At 43.8% G+C, this 11,409-nt stretch overlaps 2 protein-coding genes across 2 annotated transcripts; both read left to right on the forward strand.

Moving 5' to 3' along the window:
• Nucleotides 1–980: 980 nt before the first annotated feature.
• LOC117728252 (zona pellucida sperm-binding protein 3-like) lies at nucleotides 981–1,728 on the forward strand. Its single transcript, XM_034529060.1, has 2 exons — nucleotides 981–1,476; nucleotides 1,551–1,728. Exons 1-2 carry the CDS (start codon nucleotides 997–999, stop codon nucleotides 1,671–1,673), a joined length of 603 nt encoding a protein of 200 aa, XP_034384951.1. The 5' UTR covers nucleotides 981–996; the 3' UTR covers nucleotides 1,674–1,728.
• Nucleotides 1,729–9,786: 8,058 nt separating this feature from the next.
• On the forward strand, nucleotides 9,787–10,533 carry LOC117728270 (zona pellucida sperm-binding protein 3-like). Its single transcript, XM_034529086.1, has 2 exons — nucleotides 9,787–10,281; nucleotides 10,356–10,533. Exons 1-2 carry the CDS (start codon nucleotides 9,802–9,804, stop codon nucleotides 10,476–10,478), a joined length of 603 nt encoding a protein of 200 aa, XP_034384977.1. The 5' UTR covers nucleotides 9,787–9,801; the 3' UTR covers nucleotides 10,479–10,533.
• Nucleotides 10,534–11,409: the final 876 nt, after the last annotated feature.

Below are 11,409 nucleotides of genomic sequence, written 5' to 3' on the forward strand. Positions count from 1 at the left end.
ATATGTGCTGCTTGGTGATTTCTTAGCTCATACACACCTGCCACGACAAAGATGCATGAAACAACCAAGTTGCGGCTACTCTGAAACAACGGTGATACAGTCTGGTTCATGGGAAAAATCACACCCAAGTCCACCTGCTCTGGGTCAGAAACATCGGTGTAATACAGTCTGGTTCATGGGAAAAATCACACCCAAGTCCGCCTGCTCTGGGTCAGAAACATTGGTGACATACAGTCCAACCGCAGACAACATGCTCAGTAGGTCTATTGGCGGATCCTCAGTACTACAAGACACTATTACTACATAACACGCCCCTTGAAAAGGTCACCAAAACCAGGTTTAGGAAAATATTATAGTCTGGAATCAAATAAATCCATGAATCTCAGACATTATCTCAGGGGGTGTGTCTTGTAGTAAAGTGGGCGGGCTGTGTAGCTTGCAGGACGGCAGATACTCAGTACACAGCGTCCTGTAGCCCCGCCCCCGCTACTGAAAAGAGTGCTGTGTACATGTTTATTTAAAAAAAATGTTAAATTCAAAGTGTCTTGGGTCCAAATTGTACCAAATTACTTCCTTGAGTCCCCATAAATACATCCGCCAAGTGTGAAGTAGATCGGGTAAACGGTTCTCACAATATGCAAAGGAAATACTTAGATGGATAGACATATCTTGCATCATAATAAAATAAAATGCAGTGGCAAACAGAAATGTTGAAGCCCTGATATAGGTTTGACATTTTTGACATGTATGAATAATGAGTAGTAGGCATGGACCGCAATCCAGATGTCCACAATCCATGAAATCCATTATAAGCACTGTTAAAGAGGAAAGTCTTAAGTCATTGGTCTCTCCTAATTAGTAAGGCCTGTGCAGCTTTGAGATCTACACCTGTGCAAAGCGATCCAGCTAACGAGTCAGAGGGAGGAGCCACTGCCTATTTCAGCCTGCAGTGGCCATGCTGGAGGAAACTGCATCAACAGTTCTGTGTTTGCAACAATGGGGTCCAGCCAGCTTCTTGTGTTGGGGTTTATGCTTGCGTGTGTCAGCTTCAGTGCTGCTAGATTCCTCAGAATGAGACCACCAAACTACCTGGGAGTTGAAGTTGAGCCAGCAAAAGCAGCGCCTGAGAGAGGGCCCTCCAGGAAGTCTACTCAACAAGCTGCCATGTTCCGGGCTAAGCAGATCCAGCCAGTGGTCGACTCGTTGTCCTGGAGGTTTCCAAAAGATCCAGTGGATTTGGTGAAGGTGACCCCTGTCAACTTTGAACTGCGTCAACCAGACACTGACAACCGCGTCGCTGTGAGGTGTGGGGAAAGCAAGATCCAGGTGGAAGTGAGCCAGGACTTGCTTGGCCTTGGCAAGCTGATAGACCCAGAGGACATCACACTTGGTGGCTGTTCCCCTACTGAGATCGACGACTGGGCTCATGTGCTGGTCTTTGAATATGAGCTGCACAACTGTGGCAGCAAACGAGTGGTGAGGTTTTTGTTCATTGAATGTATTGGTGTTGTACTTTCAGTCAAATGTTACTCAGTAGTTCTCTCTCTTAGATGACCGAAAATTACTTGCTGTATGCCTTTTCACTGATCTACGACCCCAAAGTGTCTGGCAGGAGTCACATCACGAGGACCCAGAGTGCCGTCATTGGGGTGGAGTGCCACTACCTGAGATGATCAGCCTGCAACGACGCCCTTGAGTTTACTGTGTAGACATTAACTTTGAGTCCAAGCAAACCATAATAAACTTTTTAATGTCTCAGAACACTGGTTTACTCTGCTCTATTCCTCAGACACAAACGCATGACTGAATGTGAACTTGAACTTGAATGTCCCAACTTGATCACAGACTCTGATGCTCCACAGAAGATGGGATCTGAAAGAAAAATGTGTGAAAGGAAACGTTCAATCTAGTGCACTGACAGCAAAAGGGAGGGGCTGTGCTCTTTTCAACTGTCAAATACACGGAACCTAATGACGTGACTAGATACATCCCAAGTAGTTTCCTTACTGGAACCGGACGTTCTGAGCCGCCATATGACGGCAGACCCAAACTCCTATTTCTGCTGAGTACGGATCTCTGAACCGTACACTTGTCAAACCCTTACTGATTCAGAAGATGACAATCTTTACTGATTAGAGCTGGAAATATGAAAAAAGTAACTTGTTTTACTGTGGAAGTCAAGAACTAGTGTCTAAATGATTTAATGTCCAGACTCTGTAAACAATCTGACTCCACTGTGGTTAAGTCGTATTTATTTAGGCCTCCAGGCGCTACACCTGTATGGATGGAAGAGAGCCTTTTAGAGCTGAATCGAAAGGCTCTTGCTAGAGCCAAAGTTTGGATTGACCGTTCTGGAGCAACATGGTGGACTGACATAAACAGCTCATTCTAAGGTAAAGATTATTAGGCGTTAAAATAGAATGTCCTGTAATGCAACATGCTATGAGACACTTTTTCACTTTGTCCAACCATGTACTCCTTTTCTTCTGTGATCCCTGTGTTGCATTAGTCTCGTCAGCCTCGCTCTTCCCCTGTGTTTCTTCCACCAATCAGCTGTTAGTCTGCCCGTTTATGTATGTTTAGATGTGTGCCACAGTGCAACAAAACAAGAGAATTAAATGTGGACTCCTAAATATTAGATCTCTGTCATCTAAAGCTGTATTAGTAAATTATTTAATATCAGACAATCACATTGATTTACTGTGTCTTACTGAAACCTGGCTGAGCCATGAAGAATATGTCAGCCTAAATGAATCAACTCCTCCAAGTCATATTAATACTCACATTCCTCGAGGCACCGGCCGAGGAGGTGGAGTAGCAGCCATCTTTGACTCAAGCCTATTAATGAATCCTAAACCTAAACTAAATTACAACTCATTTGAAAGCCTTGTTCTTAGTCTTTCACATCCAACCTGTAAAACATTACAGCCAATTCTATTTGTTATACTGTACCGGCCACCAGGTCCATATTCAGAATTTATATCTGAATTTTCAGAGTGTTTATCAAGTTTAGTCCTTAAAACTGATAAGGTTATTATTGTCAGAGATTTTAATATTCATGTGGATATTGACAATGATTGCCTTAGTACTGCATTTATCTCATTGTTGGACTCGATTGGCTTCTGTCAGAGAGTACAGAAACCCACTCACTGCTTTGGCCACACCCTCGACCTTGTTCTTACATATGGCATTGACATTGAGCATTTGGAGGTCTTCCCACAGAACCCTCTTCTGTCAGACCATTACCTCATAACTTTTGAGTTTATACTCCCGGAGTATACACCGTTAGTCAAAAGTTTCTACACCAGATGTCTAACTGACAGTGCTGTAGCTAAATTTAAAGAAGCGATTCCTTCTGCATTTGATTCAATACCACGTCTCAATGTGACGGAGGACTCCTGTGCTAACTTTAGTCCGTCCCAGATTGATCATATTGTCGATAGTGCTACAGGCTCACTGAGAATGACACTAGACTCGATAGCCCCACTGAAGAAAAAGACAGTGAGGCAAAGGAGGTTTGCTCCCTGGTATAACCCTCAGACCCGCGACCTAAAGCAAACTTCACGAAAGCTGGAAAGTATATGGCGTTCCACCAATCTGGAAGAATCACGCTTAGTTTGGCGAGATAGTCTTAAAACATATAAAAAGGCTCTCCGTAATGCCAGAGCAGCCTATTACTCATCAGTAATAGAGAAAAATAAGAACAACCCCAGGTTTCTCTTTAGCACTGTAGCCAGGCTGACAGAGAGTCACAGCTCTGTGGAGCCGTGTATTCCTATAGACCTCAGTAGTAATGACTTCATGAACTTCTTCAATGAAAAGATTTTAACTATTAGAGGCAAGATTGATGATCTCTTGCCCTCAACTACTGCCGATCTGTCATCAAGAGGAGTGGCCTTGGAAACGGCTGTATGCCCTGGTGTATATTTGGATAGCTTTTCTCCCATTAACCTAGACCAATTGTCTTCAACGGTTTCTACTTCTAAACCGTCTACCTGTCTCTTAGACCCCATCCCAACGAGGCTGCTTAAAGACGTGTTGCCTTTAATTGGCACCTCTCTGCTGGATATTGTTAATGTGTCTTTGCTAATAGGGCATGTACCACATTCCTTCAAAGTAGCTGTAATCAAACCTCTCCTGAAAAAGCCCACTCTTAATCCAGAGGTGTTGGCTAACTACAGACCAATCTCTAACCTTCCCTTCCTCTCTAAGATCCTTGAGAAAGTAGTCGCAAATCAGTTGTGCGACTTCCTACATCAGAATAGTTTATTTGAGGAGTTTCAGTCAGGATTTAGAAAACACCACAGCACAGAGACAGCACTGGAGAAAATTACAAATGACCTCCTAATTGCATCAGATAAAGGACTCATCTCCGTACTGGTATTATTAGACCTTAGTGCTGCGTTCGACACCATTGATCATGACATCCTATTACAGAGACTGGATCAGTCGATTGGCATTTCAGGTACCGCACTAAGTTGGTTTAAATCCTATTTATCAGATCGATCTCAATTTGTATTTGTAAACGATGAAGCCTCAATGACCACCAACGTTAATCACGGAGTTCCACAAGGTTCTGTGCTTGGACCAACTTTATTTACCTTATATATGCTTCCTTTGGGCAATATTATCAGGAAACACTGCATAAACTTCCATTGCTATGCAGATGATACTCAATTATAGCTATCGATCAAACCAGAGGAGACCAACCAGCTCGCTAAAATTCAAGAATGTCTTAAAGACATAAAAACATGGATGACCTGCAACTTCCTGATGTTAAACTCAGACAAAACTGAAGTTATTTTACTGGGCCCTGAACACCTCAGAGATCAATTATCTGGTGATGTGGTTTCTATAGATGGCATTTCCCTCGCATCCAACACCACTGTAAAGAATCTAGGCGTTATCTTTGACCGAGACTTGTCCTTTAACTCCCACGTTAAGCAAATCTCAAGGATTGCATTTTTTCATCTACGTAACATTTCAAAAATCAGGCACATCTTGTCTCAAAAAGATGCAGAAAAGCTGGTTCACACGTGTGTTACTTCCAGACTAGATTACTGCAACTCCTTATTATCAGGCTGCTCTAATAAGTCTCTTAAATCCCTCCAGTTGATCCAGAATGCTGCAGCTCGTGTACTCACAAAAACTAAGAAAAGAGATCACATGACTCCTGTATTAGCTGCTCTGCACTGGCTCCCTGTAAAATCAAGAATCACATTTAAAATTCTTCTCCTCACCTACAAAGCCTTGATTGGTGATGCACCATCATATCTTAAGGAGCTTGTAGTACCATATTGCCCCACTAGAGAGCTGCGCTCACTAAATGCGGGACTACTTGTGGTTCCTAGAGTCCTAAAAAGTTGGATGGGAGCAAGAGCCTTCAGTTATCAAGCTCCTCTTTTATGGAACCAGCTTCCACTTTCAGTCCGGGAGGCAGACACAGTCACCTCATTCAAGAATAGACTTAAAACTTTCCTGTTTGATAGTGCTTATAGTTAGGGCTGAATCAGGTTTGCCCTGGTCGAGCCCCTTGATATGCTGCTATAGGCTGCTGGGGGATGTTTTAGGATACACTGAGCACCTATCTCCTCTTCTCTCTCTCCTTATGGATGAATTTACATCTCTCCATTGCACCTTATTAACTCTGCTTCCTCCCCGGAGTCGTTGTGACTTCACGTCTCATAGGGTCCATTGGACCTGGAGGTGTCTGATGCCTGGTGAGCCGGCCTCCCGCGTTGGCCCTGCTGATGCGCCTCCTCTCTACCTCCTTCTGTTTCATGGATTGGAGTTCCATTCATACATTGTCATATTCATGTAATGTGTTTATGTAACTTTGTAAATGCTGTTCATTCTGTACACATGACATCTATTGCTTCTGTCCATCCGGGGAGAGGGATCCTCCTCTGTTGCTCTCCTGAAGGTTTCTTCCATTTTTTCCCTGTCAAAGGTTATTTTTGTGGAGTTTTTCTTGATTCGATGTGAGGTCCTGGGACAGGGATGTCGTATGTGTACAGATTGTAAAGCCCTCTGAGGCAAATTTGTAATTTGTGATAGTGAGCTATACAAAATAAACTGAATTGAATTGAATTGAATTGTTTATATTCCTGTCCTCTGTCTGCTGTGTTCCTGTTATTATCCTTTGTGCACATGGCTGACTTACCTACCTCATTATGCATATGAGGTAGGACATATGAAGTGTTTATATTGCACATATACATTGGTATTGATAGTCTTATTGCACATGAACGAATGAGTAATGTGCCCTGTTTTTCTATGGTATGTGTGGTCTACTGGGAGCAGTGTTGGTTGTGCAGACTGACAGCGGCAGGAAGGAAGGACCTGCAGTGTCTCTCCTTCACAACCCGCGGGGGAAGCAGCCGGTCACTGGAAAAGCAGGGAGAGTGGAGACCAGTGGCTTACTGGGATTCTGAAAGGGACCAGACGTCTGCAGATGTATGTGTGAATAGCTGGCTTGTGGTTCTGCTGTTTCCACATTTGAACTGGATGATCAACATTCTTCCAGATCTGTGAGGTGGATAAACTCTTACTGTGTTCCGTCTACATCTGCATCAACAATGGATGCCTTCAGCACAAGCAGCCTGGAAATCGACCTGCTCCGGTAACCCTATTGATGACCCAGATGGCTCAGTCCCTGACACACTTAAACTGGCTGCTGTCACCCCCATCCTCAAGAAACCTGGACTCGACCCTGAGACCATGAGCAATTTCCGGCCCATCTCAAATCTTCCCTTCCTGTCAAAAATACTGGAACGTGTCGTCGCTGCACAACTCAAAACCCACCTCATTTCCAACGATCTGTTCGAGCCATTTCAATCTGGTTTCCGCTCACAGCACAGCACCGAAACAGCCCTTCTCAAAGTCACCAATGACCTCCTCCTCTCCTCAGACTCTGGCCACCTCAACATTCTCCTTCTCCTGGATCTCACTGCAGCCTTCGACACCATCAACCACAACATCCTTCTCTCCCGCCTCGAATCGTCCCTCAACATCACCGGAACTGCTCTCTCCTGGCTCAAATCATATCTAACAAACAGACAACAATTTATCAGCATCAACAACTGCACCTCCTCCACTGCTCCTCTGTCTCAGGGCGTCCCCCAGGGTTCGGTGCTTGGTCCTCTTCTGTTCATCCTCTACCTGCTCCCTCTTGGAAACATCATACATCATCACTGTCTCCTCTTCCACTGCTACGCTGATGATGTCCAGCTCTACATCTCCACAAAAGCCATTACCACTGCTACTCACTCCACTCTGACCAACTGCCTCACTGACATTAAATCATGGATGCAAACCAACTTTCTCAAACTCAACTGTGATAAATCGGATATGATCATCATCGGCCCCAAATCTCTCACCAAAACCAGTCACAACTTCTGCCTCACCATTGACAACTCCACTCTGTCTCCCTCCCCTCACATCCGCAACCTCGGAGTCATGTTTGACAGCAACCTCTCATTTGAACATCACATCAAACAAATCACCAGAACCTCCTTCTTCCACCTAAAAAACATTGCCCGTCTCCGCCCATCACTTTCCTCATCTGCTGCTGAAACTTTAATCCACGCCTTCATCACCTCCAGAATTGACTATTGCAATAGTATTCTTTATGGCACATCTTCCAAAATCCTAAACAAACTCCAATACATCCAGAACTCTGCTGCTCGCCTGCTCACCCACTCCCGTTCCCGTGATCACATCACCCCTGTTCTCCAGAGCCTTCACTGGCTCCCCGTCCCACAACGGATCCAATACAAAATCCTTCTCACTCACAAAGCCCTCCATAATCAGGCCCCCTCCTACCTCACCTACCTGCTCCACCACCACACTCCATCCCGTCAGCTCCGCTCCTCTGATGCCAATCTCCTGTCCATCCCACATAGGACCAAGCACCGGACGTGGGGTGACAGAGCCTTCTCTATATCTGCCCCCTCCCTCTGGAATTCTCTCCCCAAACTCATCCGAGACTGCACTGATCTTTCCTCATTCAAATCCCAAATCAAAACCCACCTGTTCAGAACTGCTTTTAATGTGTGATTGTTTGTTTTTTTGTTTTTGTTTTCTTATCAGGGTCCGAGCGACTCAAAGTCCCTATTTATTTGTTTTATTTGTTTTACCTGTATTTTAGCTATTCTTATTTATTTATTTTTAGCTTTTAGGACGTTTTAATTATGTGAAGTGTCTTTGAGTACTATGAAAAGCGCTATATAAATTAAATGCATTATTATTATTATTATTATGGTAAGGTCAGTGTTACATTATATTGCTTTACTTTTTTTTACTAGCTTGTTACCACCGCCAAATCTATGTCTCATTTCCTGTCTGGTTTACTGATGTCAAATTTTTGGATAGATGCTTCTGCATGCACCAGTAGTGTGTGAAATTAATATGAGTATAATAGCTTACAATGTGTATTTTACATACAGACATTTGTATCCTCCCAAACCAGGGTTTTCAGTTTCACTATTCTGTTTTTACTTATGAAAATCACTGCAAAATGTAATTAAATGAACTTTCTTGATTGAAGAAATAGGTCACCTTTTGTCTTACGGTCAACCCTTATCTTCATCACACTAACAAGGAGAGTAAAATGTTCGGAAATAGAAATGCTCAGATGATACACTAACTTGATGACATTTTCATCTTCATCATTCTATGATGGGAAGCAATAATTAGACATAGCACGCCTGCAAACAACGTCAATCTAAAAACACAAATGGACACAAGGGCCAAAGGGTCAAGGGCCTCAGCCGCAAATTTCAGAAACTAAACTTGCATGTTCATAGATTGTGGGGCTGTTCACACTTAGTGAAGAGCATGCATGTCAGATCTCTTTGTTTGTTTAAATAAAATGGTATGTTAAGCTCCGAACAATTACTTTAGTGTTAATTATTTGTTGTATCACTTTAAAAGCTTCACCTTGAATCAAAATGATCAGATGTGATGCTCTTTAATCTGCTTCAGCTTCTCTGACTGAGTTGATCATCAGATTTGTTGTCTTTCTGCTGGGTGTGATTTTTCTTTTCACCTTTTTCAGAGGCATTCCCTCTCAGTCAATTCACTCTGTACAACATGTATATTATGGGATATCACGCCCAGGATTTGAAGTACCCGCGGAAACCTCTAATCCCACCTTTTAAGGAAGATGACCAGTGGTGACGTATGTGACATCTGTCCCCACTATCATTCCAGTTATTTCGTTCTTCACCTTAATGAGAACACCTCTGCTGAGTTGGGGTACTTCAATTCAGTCTATTTTATATAGCCCCAAATCACAAATTACAAATTATCCACAGAGGGCTTTACAATCTGTACACATATGACATCCCTGTCCCAGGACCTCACATCGGATCAGGAAAAAGTCCCAAAAAGACAGAAAAATAACCTTTCACAGGGAAAAGAAAGGAAAAAAACTCCAGAAGAACAACAGAGGAGGATCCCTCTCCCCGGATGGACAGAAGCAATAGATGTGTACAGATCAACAGTGTTACAGAGTTACACAAACACATTCAATGAATATGACAGACATGTATGAATAATGAGTACTAGGCATGGACCACGATCCAGATTTCCACAATCCATGAAATCCAATCTAAGCACTGTTAAAGAGGAAAGTCTTAAGTCATTGTTCTCTCCTAATTAGTAAGGCCTGTGCAGCTTTGAGATCTACACCTGTGCAAAGCGATCCAGCTAACGAGTCAGAGGGAGGAGCCACTGCCTATTTCAGCCTGCAGTGGCCATGCTGGAGGAAACTGCATCAACAGTTCTGTGTTTGCAACAATGGGGTCCAGCCAGCTTCTTGTGTTGGGGTTTGTGCTTGCGTGTGTCAGCTTCAGTGCTGCTAGATTCCTCAGAATGAGACCACCAAACTACCTGGGAGTTGAAGTTGAGCCAGCAAAAGCAACGCCTGAGAGAGGGCCCTCCAGGAAGTCCATTCAACAAGCTGCCATGTTCCGGGCTAAGCAGATCCAGCCAGTGGTCGACTCGTTGTCCTGGAGGTTTCCAAAAGATCCAGTGGATTTGGTGAAGGTGACCCCTGTCAACTTTGAACTGCGTCAACCAGACACTGACAACCGCGTCGCTGTGAGGTGTGGGGAAAGCAAGATCCAGGTGGAAGTGAGCCAGGACTTGCTGGGCCTTGGCAAGCTGATAGACCCAGAGGACATCACACTTGGTGGCTGTTCCCCTACTGAGATCGACGACTGGGCTCATGTGCTGGTCTTTGAATATGAGCTGCACAACTGTGGCAGCAAACGAGTGGTGAGGTTTTTGTTCATTGAATGTATTGGTGTTGTACTTTCAGTCAAATGTTACTCAGTAGTTCTCTCTCTTAGATGACCGAAAATTACTTGCTGTATGCCTTTTCACTGATCTACGACCCCAAAGTGTCTGGCAGGAGTCACATCACGAGGACCCAGAGTGCCGTCATTGGGGTGGAGTGCCACTACCTGAGATGATCAGCCTGCAACGACGCCCTTGAGTTTACTGTGTAGACATTAACTTTGAGTCCAAGCAAACCATAATAAACTTTTTAATGTCTCAGAACACTGGTTTACTCTGCGCTATTCCTGAGACACAGACACAAACGCATGACTGAATGTGAACTTGAACTTGAATGTCCCAACTTGATCACAGACTCTGATGCTCCACAGAAGATGGGATCTGAAAGGAAAATGTGTAAAAGGAAACATTCAATCTAGTGCACTGACAGCCAAAGGGAGGGGCTGTGCTCTTTTCTACTGTCAAATACACGGAACCTAATGACGTGACTAGATACATCCCAAGTAGTTTCCTTGCTGGAACCGGACGTTCTGAGCCGCCATATGACGGCAGACCCAAACTCCTATTTCTGCTGAGTAGGGATCTCTGAACCGTACACTTGTCAAACCCTTACTGATTCAGAAGATGACAATCTTTACTGATTAGAGCTGGAAATATGAACAAAGTAACTTGTTTTCCTGTGGAAGTCGAGAACTAGTGTCTAAATGATTTAATGTCCAGACTCTGTAAACAATCTGACTCCACTGCGGTTAAGTCGTATTTATTAAGGCCTCCAGGCGCTATACCTGTATGGATGGAAGAGAGCCTTTTAGAGCTGAATCGAAAGGCTCTTGCTAGAGCCAAAGTTTGGATTGACCGTTCTGGAGCAACATGGTGGACTGACATAAACGGCTCATTCTAAGGTAAAGATTCTTAGGCGTTTAAATAGAATGTCCTGCAATGCAACATGCTATGAGACACTTTTTCACTTTGTCCAACCATGTACTCCTTTTCTTCTGTGATCCCTGTGTTGCATTAGTCTCGTCAGCCTCGCTCTTCCCCTGTGTTTCTTCCACCAATCGGCTGTCAGTCGTTTATGTATGTTTATATGTGTGTTTATATTCCTGT

The sequence above is a fragment of the Cyclopterus lumpus genome, chromosome 25 (genome assembly GCF_009769545.1).
Source record: "Cyclopterus lumpus isolate fCycLum1 chromosome 25, fCycLum1.pri, whole genome shotgun sequence".
Lineage (NCBI taxonomy): Eukaryota > Metazoa > Chordata > Actinopteri > Perciformes > Cyclopteridae > Cyclopterus > Cyclopterus lumpus.